General features: G+C 37.5%; 1 protein-coding gene across 1 annotated transcript; it reads right to left on the bottom strand.

The window, feature by feature from the left end:
* Positions 1-3,533: 3,533 nt before the first annotated feature.
* On the bottom strand, positions 3,534-15,542 carry LOC138349550 (ATP-dependent DNA helicase Q1-like). The gene is given in 11 exon segments (XM_069327883.1): positions 3,534-5,286; positions 6,146-6,328; positions 7,835-8,013; positions 8,477-8,631; positions 10,151-10,252; positions 10,647-10,804; positions 10,807-10,876; positions 12,268-12,434; positions 13,525-13,699; positions 14,361-14,491; positions 15,370-15,542. Coding segments are annotated over 11 exon segments (1,941 nt in total). The 5' UTR covers positions 15,467-15,542; the 3' UTR covers positions 3,534-4,762.
* Between the last annotated feature and the right edge of the window lie 2,624 nt (positions 15,543-18,166).

Here is an 18,166-nt window from a genome sequence, read left to right on the forward strand (position 1 = left end):
TATGTCACCTTTCATTCTGACTGCCAATGTACCTGCGGTAATGTCTTCTATGGAAGACATTAAGGCCATGTGTCCTTTCTGTAATCATGCAAATTTGAGAACTGGAGGTGTTCATCATGATTACCAGGTTTACAGAAAGGAACCATGACCATAATTCCGTAGAAGACATTACCGCGGGTGTGTCGGAAAGAAAGGTGACAGTCAGGAGGTCAAGAGGATTGGACTTAGAATAGCAGCCCCATTAGACGTTGAGATGCAAGTCTTGTCCTAATCACATACTCCGACCTTGACAAAGCATTCAGGAGTGCAAAAAGACTAAATTCTTTACATAAATACACAAGTGTGGGTTTTTTATCCTATGTTATTACGTCTGTGAGAAGACATTACCTTTACTAATAGGAAGAATGTAGGCTTAAGTCGGGTCACTATTTTTAAGAAGGTTTAGAGCATTACAGTATGTATAGTGAAAGGGAAGAGTCAACAGCAACAGAGCCAGGACTAAGGTTCATGTTGTGTATCAGAGGCTGTTTGACAAGATGGTGTCTGAAGAGTAGAGGCAGAAAAGATTGTTTTAGAAGACCAATCCATAGGATGATCCTAACATGACAAGAGAGCTTTGTGTGTGTTTGCAGACTTAAGGAATTTGAAAGAAGTGTTGTTATTTAGTGTACAGCCAGTTTCAGCAAAGTGTTGGATAGGACAGGACGAACAGGAAATAAATACCAGCAGGAGGAGCAGTGTAAACCAGATTACTACGAAGAGTGTTAGTTTCTCGAAAAGCGAGCTTTATGTCCAGAGGATGAAGGGTATTTAGTGAGATATGAAGGGAAGGCAGAGCACAGTGGTACTAGTGTTGGAAACAGATTTGGAATGAAAGAAATTACATTTAGCTTTAGAATAGGCACAGTTGATAAAATGTAAGGGGTATCCTAGGCTAGAGATATTTGTAAATCAAACAAATTTCAGAATCAAGAAACAGGGTCACTTATGTGTAGAGCACAGAGGAAGAGAGAACACTTTTCTTAACAGGAGGAGGATGGTAGGAAATTAATTGAATATACATACCACTATTCATGGGTTTGTTGTAGACAAAGAAAAAACTGGACACAGCTGTGACAATGAACGTCAAGGAAAGGAAGGAGGTAATTGGATTCCCATTCAGCTTTGAGATTGATAGAAAGAGCCAGATTGTTAAGAGAGGAGAGGATGGACTAGGGTCATGAGCCCATGGAGCAAAAATGTCAACATAGCAAAGCCAGAGAGAGGGACGAGTATCAATTGTGGGAAGAACAGGTTTGAAGTATTCAAGATAGAGATTGGCAAGAACAGGAAAGCCATAGCGACACTGGAAAATACTTCTCTAAAACTTTGTGTTTCTATGGCTTCCCTATTCTTGCCAATCTCTATCTTGAATACTTCAAACCTGTTCTTCCCACAATTGATACTCGTCCCTCTCTCTGGCTTTGCTATGTTGACATTTTTGCTCCATGGGCTCATGACCCTAGTCCATCCTCTCCTCTCTTAACAATCTGGCTCTTTCTATCAATCTCAAAGCTGAATGGGAATCCAATTACCTCCTTCCTTTTCTTGACGTTCATTGTCACAGCTGTGTCCAGTTTTTTCTTTGTCTACAACAAACCCATGAATAGTGGTATGTATATTCAATTAATTTCCTACCATCCTCCTCCTGTTAAGAAAAGTGTTCTCTCTTCCTCTGTGCTCTACACATAAGTGACCCTGTTTCTTGATTCTGAAATTTGTTTGATTTACAAATATCTCTAGCCTAGGATACCCCTTACATTTTATCAACTGTGCCTATTCTAAAGCTAAATGTAATTTCTTTCATTCCAAATCTGTTTCCAACACTAGTACCACTGTGCTCTGCCTTCCCTTCATATCTCACTAAATACCCTTCATCCTCTGGACATAAAGCTCGCTTTTCGAGAAACTAACACTCTTCGTAGTAATCTGGTTTACACTGCTCCTCCTGCTGGTATTTATTTCCTGTTCGTCCTGTCCTATCCAACACTTTGCTGAAACTGGCTGTACACTAAATGACAACACTTCTTTCAAATTCCTTAAGTCTGCAGACACACACATAATGCCCTCTTGTCATGTTAGGGATTTCTAATCATTCTATGGATTGGTCTTCTAAAATAAAATAATCTTTCCTGCCTCTACTCTTCAGACACCATCTTGTCAAACAGCCTCTGATACACATGAACCTTAGTCCTGGCTCTGTTGCTGTCGACTCTTCCCTTTCACTATACATACTGTAATGCTCTAAACCTTCTTAAAAATAGTGACCCGACTTAAGCCTACATTCTTCCTATTAGTAAAGGTAATGTCGTCTCACAGACGTAATAACATAGGATAAAAAATACACACTTGTGTATTTGTGCAAAGAATTTACAGTCTTGCAGGCAAAGAGTCACAATAACGTGGCTGAAGAATGTTCACCAGACCACACACTAGAAGGTGAAGGGATGACGACGTTTCGGTCCGTCCTGGACCACTCTCAAGTTGATTGTGATGTGGAAGTTGATGCAGGCAATAAATAGGCAAGAGAGTGGTGAGGAGCAAGGTAAAGTGTAGTAGAGGGGATAGTAGTAGGAATAAGAACTGCAGAAGGCCCATACGAGGCAGTGCCTATTATAACCACCAAATGAGAAGGGGATAGTAATAGGAATAAGAAGAGGATAGCAAGGGAACATAAGAGAAGACAATGAACAGAAAAAGAGAGAAAGAAAGATAAATGGAAGGGTAAGCTTATGGTAGGTCACGATTGTTAGAAAGATTAGAGTATTTGAGTATATACTGTGAAAGGGAAGAGTCCACAGCAACAAAGTCAGGACTCAAGTTCATGTTGGGTACGTTGTGTATTAGAGCCGATTCAACAAGACGGCGTCTGTGTAGAGTAGAGGCAGGAAAGATTATTTTGGAGGAAGACCAATCGATAGGATGATTAGAATCCCTCACATGACAGAAGAGAGAACTGTTAGTGTCTGCAGACTTAACACTTTTCTTGTGTTCTTTAAGTCTGTCATTGACTTAAGGAACACAAGAGAAGTGTTAAGTCTGCAGACACTAACAGTTCTCTCTTCTGTCATGTGAGGGATTCTAATCATCCTATTGATTGGTCTTCCTCCAAAATAATCTTTCCTGCCTCTACTCTACACAGACGCCGTCTTGTTGAATCGGCTCTAATACACAACGTACCCAACATGAACTTGAGTCCTGACTTTGTTGCTGTGGACTCTTCCCTTTCGCAGTATATACTCAAATACTCTAATCTTTCTAACAATCGTGACCTACCATAAGCTTACCCTTCCATTTATCTTTCTTTCTCTTTCCTTTTCTTTCTCTCTCTTTTCTGTTCATTGTCTTCTCTTATGTTCCCTTGCTATCCTCTTCTTATTCCTATTCCTATCCCCTTCTCATTCGGTGGTTATAATAGGAGCTGCCTTGTATGGGCCTTCTGCAGTTCTTATTCCTACTACTATCCTCTCGACTACACCTTACCTTGCTCCTCATCTCTCTCTTGCCTATTTATTGCCAGCATCAACTTCCTCATCACAATCTACTTGAGAATGGTCCAGAACGGACCGAAACGTCGTCGTCCCTTCACCTTCTAGTGTGTGGTCCGGTCAACAATTTACAGTCTTTTGTACTCTCCTAAATGCATGATTAGGACGAGACTTGCATCTTAATGTCTTATGAGCCTGCTATCCTAGGTCTAGTCCTTCTTGACCATGTCACCTCTCTCTCCGACTTCTGATGTACCTGCAGTAATGTCTGCTATGGAATTATGGTCATGTGTCCTTTCTGTAATCCTACTATTCTGAGAACTGGAGGTGTTCATCTGGATTACCAGATTTACAGAAAGGAACCTTGACTGTAATTCCATAGAAGATATTACCGCAGGTACATAAGAAGTCGGAAATAGAGGTGAGATGGTCAAGAGAGACTGGACCCAGGATAGCAGGCTCATAAGATGTTAAGATGCAAGTCTCGTCCTAATCACACACTTGGACCTTGATCAAAGCACACAGGAGAGTGCAAAAGACTTGGTGTAAATTCCTTACATAAATTTCACAAATGCACAAGTGTGGGTGTTTTATCCAATTCTTACCTTTCACCTTACTCTTACCTTCTTCTCTTCCCTGCTCCCCACCTCACTCTTTCCTTATTTATTGGCTTGTTCCTTCCTCTCTTTCTCACACACAACTTGATAATGGTCCACGACAGAGTGAAATGTTGTTGTTTCTCCATCATATCTTTGGCCACAGAATTCCAAAATGTTTGTCTGGAAATACAATACAATATTTTGAATGCTGTTGTCGGGTCTCCGAAATTAAAACCTAATTGTGTCCTTGGGCAACACTCAAAAAATCAGTTGGTGTAAAGAAACAGTTCACACGGCATACTGTATATGGAAAACTTGAAAGATATTGTTAATAGTTTTGATACTGATGACCTCAAATTAAAGAACATTACAAGCAGTGATGGGATAAATTTGCACTTAAGTCAACTAAAACAATTATTAAAAGAGGGCACCAAATCTGAAAGATTACTCTGACAGATAATACTACCAAATCATAAATTTCATTAAATCATTCAGGGTTCTAATAAAAGAGCAAAAAGATGACGAACAATGACAAAAGTACATACCTGATTTGCTAAGAATTTTATCAATGGACACCAACTATAAAAAATATATTTAGCAAAAGAAAATACAACATTTATCAATCCACATTTTGGTTTAGCCTTCTGAACAATCACTAGAATTATCAATCGTTATGATTCGCCTCCTTTTGTATGAACTTGGCTGGTCACTAGCATCAGAATAACTATGTTCTGCATCAGAGGACGACTCCAGTAAAAAAGTTGCCGTCTCTGGTGATTTGGCTACACCTTTCGTATTGGATTTTTGCTCTGACTTCACCTGGCTTTTAACACAATTGCGTGCAGACTTCTTACTTTGAGAAAACTTTGATTTTTGAGTTTGGTCTTTGCAATTGTTGCTGCTGTTTTTCTTACTGTCACTTATACTGCTGGTTCTGCTAGATGCATCACAGTCACTGTTATTTCCAAATGAGAGATTGGCCTTTGATTTGATTTCACGTTTCTTTGTGGTTCCTGCTTGTTCTTCAGTTTTTGGGGCATGATTTCGTTGGCTATTGTCGGCAGCTTTTTCTGATGATTGACTGACAGAGATGCTTGATAATTTTCGAATGCCACCAACAATTAAGGCGCTTGGTGGGACTCCAGCTTCTGCTTTTGGACCTGTAACAGTAATATCTATATAAATATATTAGCAATATTTCAATGATTGGAAACAGTTGCTGTACCTGCAAACCAAACAAAATATGACAAGCAATGATGCTTTACAACTGAGCTACAAGAAAAACAACAAAATGCTTCTCAAAGCAGTGCAATCAACCAGCTGTTCCTAACAGTTGCCGAGAACTAATGAAGCTCTGAAATAAAAGATTTTAAAGTTTCCAAGAATCATGAAGAAAAAATGTATGTTCTAATTTTGTGTTTCTGGGATTTTTGTGGATCTGTTATATCCAACAATACACGTACTTATATTTTTACTATTTAGGTACCAATATAAGCACAGCAGACAATTGCTGGCGATTAGTCGGATATGGACAACCATTCTTAAAGCCCTCTTGTGCTTAATAAGTAAGTAATTATCCAAGGAGGCACCAAGGGCTTTAACAAATGGTAATACAGTATATTATCTCGCAGAAAAGAGCTAATTATGAATATTTTAGTATCCTCATTAATATAAATTAAAAAGTTGTTTGTTTTATATGAAGAAAACAATCCCAGTTTGTTGACAGCAATGTCATGGCAAATTCACCCTATTTGCTGAAATGGTGTGTAATAAATTATCACTATTCAAACTATAGCTGTCAAAGCACAAGTGAGACGATGGTTTTATCATAATTTAAAGCATATTTGCTTATGACCTTTAAATCTACGTGCATTTCATTCATCTCAAACACATTTTCACACATTCATAACATCTGATATAAGTCTAAGATCCTTTAGTATGTAATTCTCTGCTCTGTTTATTATAGTGCGTTACTGATATATCTCGTCAACAGGAGACAATGAATGCTCTGAGAGTTACCTGGTACAATGTAGCTGATGGTACTGTAAGGGGTAAAATGGAAGTCCTCTTTAAGGAAACCATCTATAAGGAAGAAAGCAACAATGTTTTCAGCTCGGTCTCTAGCTAATCCAGTTGCTATTGCTTCTTGTACGCGTAACTTTGGAGAACCCTTGCCTAGAAACAGATCGACAAGCTTTTGACCTGAAAATAGAAATGACTGGTAGAAAGTATAAACTGTAAATAATCATATAATTACTCTTCAATTTAGTTCAGTGCAGCACCCTTTATCCACAGTTTTGTTGAAAAATAGAGGACTGGGCATAATGAAACATTTTATTTAGAGCGTGAACCTCAGATGACCCCATAGCAGGCACCCGAATGGTCCACCAAGGACTTCTATCACCCACCAGGCTCTCAAAACTTTTATCCTCATCATAATAGTGAATTTTTCAAGGTGTCCTGTTGTGTATCTAAGGAAAGGGAGACATTGGTGAGTCTAACTCAAGCCAGCACCATGGCACTATAATACAATAATGAATGACAACTTTCAAACTGCCACCTATATATGAAAATTGGAAGTATCAAGACTACCAACTATCTCTCTTGATCTACAGGACTGAAAGTAGTTTTGCAAAGTTACACTGCCTGCAACCAGGTGACAACTATCATCCCAAAAGTGTTGAAGGAGCCAGCTACCTTCATTTGCAGTCCACAACATCCAAGTGCACTCAAGAAAGAAGGGTCCACAAGGGAGAGAATGAAGCATACGAGGGACATGCTCGGGAAAGAATAGACAACTAGGACAAGAATAGAGCATATGAGGGACATGCTCAGGAGAGAAGGGGCAACTAGGTCGAGAACAGAAGCATCTGAACAATATGCTCAGGAAGGAGCGTTTCACTGTGTTCACAATGCTATTTCTGAGCTAGGACTTTTTAGATATTTCCATAACCACTTCTGCAAAGTGAACAAATACTACATAAAAATTAATAGACAAGAGGGGCAACTTACTTGAGCAGGAAAATGAAGCTGGTTAGGCTGCTAAAGGGCTCTAGATACAAGACTGGTCAAGGTATCCAGATTGCTGGTACTGTACAACCTAAATGGGTCAAAGGCTGAGGAAAACAAGAGCACAAAGACAAAAGCTGCTCTAGAAGAAAAGCACAGGCAAAAAAGAATGAACTACCAGTTAAGAACCACACTGACAGCAGGTGGCAGTCGGGTAAGCAGTTACTGTGTGACTACCAGATGATGGTTCTGCACATCAATGTTCCCAGAGCCCAGGCTCTGACTGGGCCTCCTGGTTGGTGGATGGTCAACTAGGCTGTTAGATGCCACTTGTTAGTTAACTTGATTTCACCAGAGCAATAATAACTGGCTTTCTAAGTGTTTCCAATTACAGCTAGATGGTGGTGAGAGGTTTGCTCTGCTCTTTGGAGTTAAAACAGTTACCATACTGTTGGTAACTCCATACTTTGGAGTTAGGCTCTCTTGATGATAGATTTAGACTCTTCACTCTCCCAACCCCCTACACAATGTGGTAAAGCCATCTGCAAAATTCCTTGTCGCAATGGGGCCAAAACTCAATGAGATTCTGGGGTATGAGCAGTGGTATCCTGGGTGGACCCAGGCCCCAGGCTAAAGTAACTGAGTGGGCTTTGAAAAGAAATAATAATAAAAATATGAAACTTAAATATTAATACTTACCAGTCAGCTTCTGATCCAAACTAGCAGCCTTTGTGAGTATCATCAACAAATGCTCGCCATATTTTGTTGTGTCTAAATTTTTGGTTTCTCTTGGTGCTTTGCAATGATCACACATTCCTCGACAATCTGCAGTCTCCCATCTCTCATCAAAGTGCTCAGCTATAATATTTCTTCTGCATCTGCCAGTAATATGTAGCTATATTAATACATAATCTTTGCTATTATGCATGCTAGGTGATAAATTAATGATGCTACATACTGTAAACAAATGAGTAACCTTAGCCCAACATCACAATGAGGGGAATTTCATGGAGGCCCCCCCCCCTCCCCTCCACTCATTCTCCCACTAAGATGAAAAGTTATATAAATTGGCTTCTGTCAGTCAATTTCAGCTGGACTGAATTGTTTTCTTTTGTTTCCTTAGCACCTATTATGATGCTGAAGTCAATATTTGCAAGCCTGTAGCAGAATGTTGTCGTATCTGGCTGTGCATAATTTATGTTCAAGGACATTGTGAAATCTTACAAATTAAATTTAATATGAAAGCAAGATAGCAAATTCCTTGTCAGGGACAAGGCTAGAAATGGAAGTTAGCCCCTGCAATAGGTAGATTTTTTTTCCCATGCAAAGAATATGCCTTACCTATGACTGTCTAGACAGTAGCTAATCAGCCCATACAGATTCTCTTGGCCAGTCTGTTCCGTGAACACCATAGTGCTCTGTCGAGATAGATCAGCAAATCTCCAGAAAATAATGCATTTTGCAGGTCTGCCATCTCTTCCTGCTCTTCCACTCTCCTATAAGCAAAAAACATTATCAAATGATTTTGTTGTTCTATTAATTTGTGAAGTAAATATAAGTATATACTTGTAAGTAAAAAATTTACCACGCTATCATTTATTCATTCAATATGACCATACCACAGCCTATTTAAATTTAGAAAAGCCAACATCTTTTATCCAAATGCCACTGTGAGTGAGCTCGGAGCACAATTACGAAGGATCTCCCAGAAATTAAGTCATTTTTCCAGTGGGGTTCTTTGCTTTTGCCGAAGAAGCTCAAGAGTAAAGGGGTAGTAGTTCGACTGGAATCCCTAGCGACCTGGGCCACCATCTGGTGGTGGTTGGGTACATCACAGTTAAATTAATAATTCTGTGGTATTGATAAACTGTTTTGTTTACCTAGACGTGGTTAGTTTCTTTCAAACAGTCGCTTGTTTTGTTGCACTTATTCTTTCTGGCAGGCTTTTCCAGTTTTCGGTTGGTGTCTGATACCTAAGCTCTCCTTTTCTTTTTAAAGTGAGTCAGATTCTGATTCTAACTGCCGGTAGGTAATGGATGGGCCTCATATGCTTAGCTAAGTCATACTAGAGCTAAGCTCGGTGAACCACTGAGGAATTCCTACCACATATCACCAAGTACGTGAACATCAAACAATGTAATAAGTGCACCATGTATAAAAACCTTGGTGGTAAGGCATGAAGAGCAATATCTCCCTCCTCCATAGTCACTGATAAGTAAGCATAGATATATAAGCACATTAGTCACTTCTGAGTTGCAAATTTTTGTATTCCATTCTATAACATGAAAGTTTGAAATGGATTTGATCCAAATTAGTTCATTCTATTGATATTACACTGTACACTACATTTTATATCTGGTCACAATTTGGCCAGACGGATGAGAAATAAATGTTGGTTATTATGCAAAAATATAATATAATTAGTTAAACACCTAGCAGTTGTTAAACCCTTCAATAAGTTAAATTCCAAGATTTTGGTCTTAAAGCTGACATAAATTTCTCCCATTATAAATACTGTATGAAGAAATATAAGAAAATTACAGCTTTAATATTAAGTGGTGATAATGACAACAATTTTAACATTATATGGTATGATTCTATGATATAAACATTAAAAATTAATTGAAGTAATTTTAACCATTCTTGTGATACATATAAATGTTTATACAGCAATTGGCTATATATTGAAAAACATCCTAGTGTATAATTTACAATTGTGAGTATGGAGTATGGGAATACCCCATACTCAGGTATGGAGTAGTTAGTACCTGACATACTCTATGTTAGGTTTTAACCACCTTCCCTCCACTGCTCCACTGGCAAATTGGCTGTAATGGTTCTAAAACTCGATAGCAGTGACACAATGACTACTGGGGTCCTAAGAGAGAGATACAAAAACCAGTGTTGAATGTAATAAAACTGCAGTTTCTAGGTGTGCCCAGGAGGCTTTCCCAGAAACTGGCATTTTTGGTTTATAACTTTTTTTTATAATATAACACTCAACTTCTTACTCACCTGGTAAAAGTTTTCCATCGATTTGGATATGCAATGGTGAATCACAAAGCGAACATCGGGTTTATCAATCCCCATGCCGAATGCAATGGTAGCTACAACAGCCTGTCGGAATTAAAATGGTGAAAGACGGGATCAACAGGTGGCACAGGATATTAGCGTTACTGTATTTGATTATGTTACTCAAACTTAAGAGAATCTAACCGATGTACAGTACTGATCATCCACACATAATAGCTTCATAATTTGTATAAAATATTTCATTATTGTAATGATTATGATTTCTAAAATCACAAAAGAACACCTTGTGGAAAGTTAGACAAAGAAAAAAAATAGTATGCTGAACCCTACCTCTTTGCACAAAAGAACCTATTTGTTTGCCCAAAAGAAACCTATCTGTTCTCAGAGCAGATATCAACATATTAATAAACATTTTTGCGCTCTGGTGACGCAGTCTGCGTCTGAAGTATTTGTATTATTTGAATTTGAGCAAATTTACCTGATATTCATTTTCCACCCACTTCCTATGGATTTTGCTTCTCACTTGTGCATCCAGCTGGGCATGGTACGGTGCCACACGCAAACCACGCGACTTGAGCCCTGACACCAGCTCTTCAGCATCCTTGATAGTCATAGTGTAGATAATGCCAGACTCATTTTAAATTCCCCTTCAAGCAGCTGCTGAAGCTGAGTAGCACATTCTTCCTGGACTGGAGGCTTGGGTCGCACCTGTGATGAAAATATGCATGAAGGGTTGAGTGCTCAATGTATAGACAAGGAAATACCAGATGTTTCTGGTATCAGATGTATCAGATATCAATTGAACAAATTTTAAAGGTTAATTTTGTACTATTTTAAGGGTAATTTTCAGAAAAATTAAATATACAAGATTTTTTTATTTCAAACATTACTGTTGAGTAACTGGCTTGTCACAAGGGAGGTACTGTACCTACCTGTACCTACTAACCAGTTTCTCCACCATTTTCCTCATAATGTATATTAAAAAACAGTCATGGGAAAACGAAAAAAGCTGTGCTGTTGGACAGATTACTTTATAATTTTTTTACACGTTTTAATGTAATTTTGTATTATGCGTAGTGCAACTGTGAAAAAGTGAAGTATGTTGCTTACTAAATGTAGCTTGCTATATAAAATATGGATTTATACAATTAGGGGAGATTACAAGATAAAATCAATGTAAGAGTGATAATATGGATATATAGTATATGCAAAACCTTGGTGAATAAGAGGCAATGAGAGTAAAAAAAAAATTTGAGGTGAAATGGATTTATTAAATGAATGGGAAATATGTCTCCGATACTATAAAGACGCTGTCATTGGTGCCGAATACAATAAAACAAATTTGCATATAAAATACAGTACTTAAAACTAAAATAAATACTGTAAATTTTTTAATGAGGGACAAAGATGGCCGAGGCAGGTTTGACCAGCTCATGAGCTCACTCACTGCCAGACACATTCACATGTTCTGGATACCAGAAGAAATCTATTTGATGCTCACTTTTTTTGGCTAAAACTAACTTCTTTTTAATTTTCAAAATAATGGGATGCATCAATTTAAAGATTCCAAGTCTAGAAGGACACTTCTGGAATAACTAAAAATGGCAAAAATTATATAGTGTACTAATCTAACATCAAGCTGGATATCAGTAAGTTTGTTTGGTAGCTTGCAGAATGATAATTGGCTATCTTTATGTTAACAACATCTTCAAGCAATGATTGACAGAGTTTTGTTTATTTTATTGATATTATAGCTAACAGTCACTTGTTGTGTATTGGAGCTGTGTCATTTATTGTCTCCCTTTCCCTCCACCACATGGCATGATTATTTGAAACATTCCTTGTTATTTGGACATAAGGCAATAAAGCCTGACATAGGGGCAGTATCCTCGGCTGACCCTAGCCCTGGCTAGGGTCAAGCAACTGATGGGCTATTTTAGAAAGGGACATTTCAATTCAGTTAATGATTTTGTTTTCTTCAACAATCATTTTCTCCTTAAGTTCCTTCTAATCTCTATCCAGCAGATATATATATGGAGATTTCAGCTCATTCATACCTTATGATAAGTGATTGTAAATTAAATTTTATGCAAATTTACCTCATAAAATAGATTTGGCCGATTGAAAGATGCTTTAAGAACTAAACAGCCTTTGATGTCCAAAATTTTTTGCACATCTTGAATGACTCTTGAAGTAGCTGTGGCAGTAAGTCCCAAGATTGGTGTTCCTGGGAACATTTTATGCATGATACCAAGATATTTGTAATCTGCAAGAAAAGTGTGGTGTATAAAGAAAGCTGTACTTGAAAATTAAATAAAAGCTATAATCAATGTTTTACTTATAATCAGTTTTACTTACAAAAGAAATCAAAATTTGTCAAACTTTCTTATATAGTAATACCCTAATATTGAGAACTCAAATGTTTGATCAAATAGAGTACTTGTTTCTACAATTATGGAAACTAGTTTAATGGTAATAAATTAATTTTGTATCACTGTAAATAAGGGGCTAAATGTGCATAATACAATTTCATGCCTAATATGTGCATTTGCATATGGCCATTGTGAGAGAGACTGCCATTAGTTTCATGCTTGTAAAGACTAGACAGCTTTATTCATAATGATTCAGACAATTATTATGTATATGCATAAATAAACAAACTTAATTCTACTATTTTTAGCACAAACTTTTGCTTCCACTAAGTATTCATGTGATCTAATCTGTGTTCTTACCCAAACATGAATTAAGTTGAAAGTATTTTTGTTTTTTTCTGCAAGAACTATATTTAATAATTGAAGACAAGTTGTCTGGGTGTATATTTCAGACCTTAATATACCCAAATAAATAGAAACCATGAGGAATACTACCATACATGTATGCCTACAAGATAAATATTATACAAGTAAATTTGAAATGTCTTCAGTAGATATACACACATATGAGTTCTTTCATTAAAATTTACAATTCTGCACTATGGTAAATACACAGAATGGGTTAGCTTGCAGAATTCTTTTATGGCCAGGCTGATACAGTATAAGAATGTGATCTTACACCAACTTTGTCTAAAGCCCCTTCCATTTCTGAATGTTTGGAATTGTGGTTTTATTGATTTGTACTGTTAATTAACAAAAATTCCATGTTACTTCTAGTTAATAATGTTCATTGTTGCTAAAAATTTTGCACATTCTCTCTGTCTAACCATTCTTACTGACAAACAATTACTGTACATTATTTTTGTTGAAAAATAAATAATGTACTCCTACAACACATATACAGTAAATTATTTATGTAGCAATTTCATAAAAATCAGTCTTAAAGAAAGTCAAAGAAATATACAACATGCAGCATCCACTTACCTGGCCTAAAATCGTGTCCCCACTGTGAACAACAGTGAACTTCATCAATGGCTAAGCGAGCAAATCGACCAATTTGATGCATCTTCTGAAGCTTGGCCATAAATCGCTTAGATTTTGCAAGTTTCTCAGGAGTAACATACAGTAGCTTTAGTTGGCTATTAGGATTTGTCATATCCTGAAGATAAAATATACTCATTATAGAATGCACAGTAAACATAGTATTCACAATGAATTAATTCATTCTAGACCCTGATTATTGCAGAGGAAATTAAGTTGTAAACAACTTTAGCCATCTTAAGGCAATACTGTAATTGTGATTTGTTATACTTTCGTTATTTTCTGAGCTAAGACCGTTTGACAGCTTCCCGAAGCAGTATACCACAACTCCAGAGATTCCCAGCTAAACGCTGGGGCAGTAGGACCATCATATCCTTGATACTAATAGGCTCTTTTTACAATCATTCTCACAAGGCAATATATGGGAAAAAAGAAGAAGGCATAATGAAATGAGTTGAGGAATTGCAATGATAAAATGAAAACCAATGATAAGAAAAATTAACTGTGGACTAATAAAATCTTTCCTATAGCTGGATTTGACAAGGCAAAAAACATGGCTGAGAAAAAGACTGACTACTATATTGTTAAACAAAACCAAGTATTAAGCTTCTAAAATATGGTGATAGAGGAGACTGCAGAAGCACAATGGGGGGTTTACAATAGATGATAATCCCAGCAGTGGATTAATGATGATGATTCAAGAAAAAGATATATAGATCATATAAACAATTAATGCTCTATGTTTACTAATTAATATGTATACCCTCAATAATTCATACAGAGTGGACTCCATTGACTTCTTCTCTAGTGGATGCAGCAGAGAGCATCCTCGCCTGAACTCCTCGAGCCTTCAGACTCATTAACTGATCCTCCATCAGTGACACCAGTGGAGAGACAACCAAGGTAATACCTGGAGAAAAACAAAACAAGGCTTTGAGAATCTAATGCATGAAAAGCACTTTCTTGGATGGCCCCTTCAGTAAATCGGGGAGCCACTGTTCTCTCTCGTGAACACTGCGTTCCCTTTGAACACTGTGCACACTTGTGAACACTGTGCCCTTGTGAGCACTGCATCCTCGTGAATACTGTGCTCCTTCATGAATGCTCTGTTCCCTTATGAACACTGTGCTTCCTCATGAATGCTGTGTTTCCTCATGAATGCTGTGCTCCTCAGTCAGGACCAATGTGACTTTTCATGAACATAACAAACATCTTTAATGGTATAAGTACACTTCTGAAGTAAGTGATCATACCCATAGGAGGAGAAAGCAAGACACTGCAGAATCGACATTCCAGCCTGAAATGATAACCAGAAAGTGCATTCATATACATTCAAAACTTGAATTAACCTTACCCAAGCAATACTTAAGATTCAAATCTGCTGGCAAGGATTCCTCTGCTAATAACGAATAATTCAACAGCTGCTTGACCATCTGCTCACTATGTTTGACCTGCTTTTCATCTAAAGGGGTTAGCGGCAACAATCTCTCAAAACATTAATTAAAGGTCCCGGGTATTTATGTTGACACCAGTGCCTTAACACATTAAGTATGCACCATATCACAGACACCACACCCACACATACATATACACATTCACATAACAAATCCAACTCATATGACAACACCACACTCATTTATTCATCTATACACACTTATACACAAGTTCAGTTTCATTTACGTCGCCAACAACACAACTACTTTCATCTACCAAAACATTGCCTACACCCACCGTAATTCATATATATATACAGTATACGTTTTGAAGCACTGTACGTGGGTTATTTACCTTTAGATATAAGAGCTGGAAGCTGGAAGCATAAACTTTTCCCTCCTCCGGTAGGCATAATTAGAATGGTATCTATTCCAGACAATGTGGCATTCATGGTAGGAAGCTGGTGAGCTCTTAGTGTAGGGATTTTGAAGACTGTGTTCTGCAATTTCTCCAATTCTTTTGACCATGGGAAAATCTGTAAAATATATATAAATCTTTTTCACAATTATAATCTTTTTTGGGGGAAAATTCTGACTTGTTGGTTATTTTCTAATGTTGGAATAAATAAAGCCTACTATCTAAATGTCAGATATCTTATTCCCCTCGAGGATCTCACCTTCCTTTATCTTGGTGCTTCAATCTCTACACATTCCCTGATGGGATGGCATCAGAGCTGCATCTTCTGATGCATTTAAATTCTTTGATGAACACTCAAAATTGTTCAATAAATTCATAAACCATAAGGACTCTTCAGTTACTAATAGATGCCTAGTTATATCCCTCTAAATTAGCAGTGTGTTAATTGAAATACCGTACATTTAGAACTTCTTCACGTCCCATCTGGTTCTTAGTTCTGTATGCTGTGCCTGAACCCACTAATTGGTGGGGTTGATTTTCATAATAGCAACCCATGTAAATGTGTTCAGGCAAAGAAAATGAACTGTTGTTTATGGCAACTAGCAAGTGACTAGGAAATATGGGTCTTAAAACCACATTTGGTACAAAGTTTCCAAATATTACATACAGAAATCACAATACCAGTAGTGTGATGCATCAAATGAACAAATCCACAAGGGCCGTGATGAGGGTTCGAACCAACGTCCAAGAGGATTCTCTACATATATTAAAGTGAATGAGAATGCAAAAATATTTATGCAATAATGCATTTCTGCACAATATTGAAAAAGGGTTGTGAACTAACCTTGTCTATCCCAGTCTCGTTGAGCAAGATGTGCTGATTTCTGTTGCTGAAGTGAATCTCTTAATTTCTCCTGTTTAGCCTCTAACGCTCGCTTACGCCCCTGAAGAATTTGCAGTTCACGTGTGACATTTTCAGTTCTTGCTCCACTTTCTAAGAGTAGACTCTGGGTCTGAAAAGTTGAGCATATGCCATTCCAGTTGAAATTCTGTTTTCTGAATATTATACCGACTTAATTAATCAGTTCATAAATAACTTCAGCAACTAAACATTATGTCTATTGTATGCTCTCCAAGAAATAAATAAACTTAGATATATGTAATGCATTTGATCATGAAGGAATCCCCATCCTCTATGTCACGTAAATCTCGCAATACAAATGACATATATATTAAGTGGAATAAAACAAGCAATCCAGGTTGGTGGTATGATCAACCAGGCCATTTCATGCCACTGCTCACAGTCTGATGCATGAATTACAGCCCAGTGCACTGATCCTCAGAACCACTGCAAGGTAACCTCAAGGTAGGTTCAGGCCCAGCTGCTAAATCAGACTGCAAACATTGCATTAGGGTTCACATGTGAAAAATGGTAGGTATCCCACGACCCATAATTTGTATTACATATAATATAAAAATAATGTAAACTAGTGACAGCTAAATGTTAAGGTTTACTAGGTTTACTAACAGTTCAACACAGAACAAGTCTATTAAATAATGTAAAAAAAAAATTCAGGTAAGGTACATACATACAAGAGATTTTACATAATTTGATCGATTTATAGATGGAGCTAGTACATACAATGCCTAAAGCCACTATTACGCAAAGCGTATATAATGTTTCTGTATAATTTTAAGGATTATTGACACAATAGAGGACACTTTATTTTGTGTAAAAAATATGAAAGCATTGTTTTGTATGCCCTGAGAAGGATCAAGGGTAAGAAAAAACTCACCATTAGTTTATCTTTGTGTATATCCATCAACATTGAAAGAAAGGAATGGGTATATGGGGTAACCAATGAACATATTTAAAACAAAGTCTATTATTGATTTTCACTTTGAATTTGATATGATTTCAGCACTTCTTATGCTAGGCTTTGAAACCAGGGTTATGGATTAGCTACAACCTTACCTTTCGGTTACCTTTCGATGATATTGGGGCTCAATGTCCCTACAGCCCGGTCCACGCTCAGGCCTCCTGGTTGCTGGACTGGTCAACCAGGCTGTTGGATGTGACTGCTCGCAGCTTGAGGAATGAATCACAGCCCGGTTGATCAGGTATCCTTTGGTGGTGTATATCAAGTTCTCTCTCTTGAACACTGTGAGGGGTTGGCCAGTTATGCCCCTTAGGTGTAGTGGAAGCGTGTTGAACAGTCTCGTGCCTCTGATGTTGATAGAGTTCTCTCTCAGAGCACCTATTGCACCTCTGCTTTTCAACAGGGGTATTCTGCATATCCTGCCATGCCTTCTAGTCTCATATGATGTTATTTATTTGTACAGATTTGGGACCAGCCCCTCTACTATTTTCCATGTGTAAATTATTATGTATCTCTCCAGTCTGCACTCTAGAGAATACAGATTTAGGCATTTTAGTCGGTCCCAATAGTTTAGATGTTTTACTGAGCGGATTCTAGGAGTAAAGGTCCTTCTACGTGCTCTCCGGGGTCAGCAATTTCTCCAGCTTTAAAAGGGGCTGTTATTGTGCAACAGTATTTCACTCTAGAGAGCATTAGTATCTTGAAAAGTATCATAATTGGTATAGCATCTCTAGTTTGAAAGTTTCTTGTTATCCAACCTGTCATTTTTCTTGTAGTTGTGACGGCTACTTTATTGTGTTCTTTGAAGGTAAGGACTTTCAGCATGAGTACACCTAAAACCTTTACATTGCTTT

The sequence above is a fragment of the Procambarus clarkii genome, chromosome 20, assembly GCF_040958095.1.
Source record: "Procambarus clarkii isolate CNS0578487 chromosome 20, FALCON_Pclarkii_2.0, whole genome shotgun sequence".
NCBI classification, from domain to species: domain Eukaryota; kingdom Metazoa; phylum Arthropoda; class Malacostraca; order Decapoda; family Cambaridae; genus Procambarus; species Procambarus clarkii.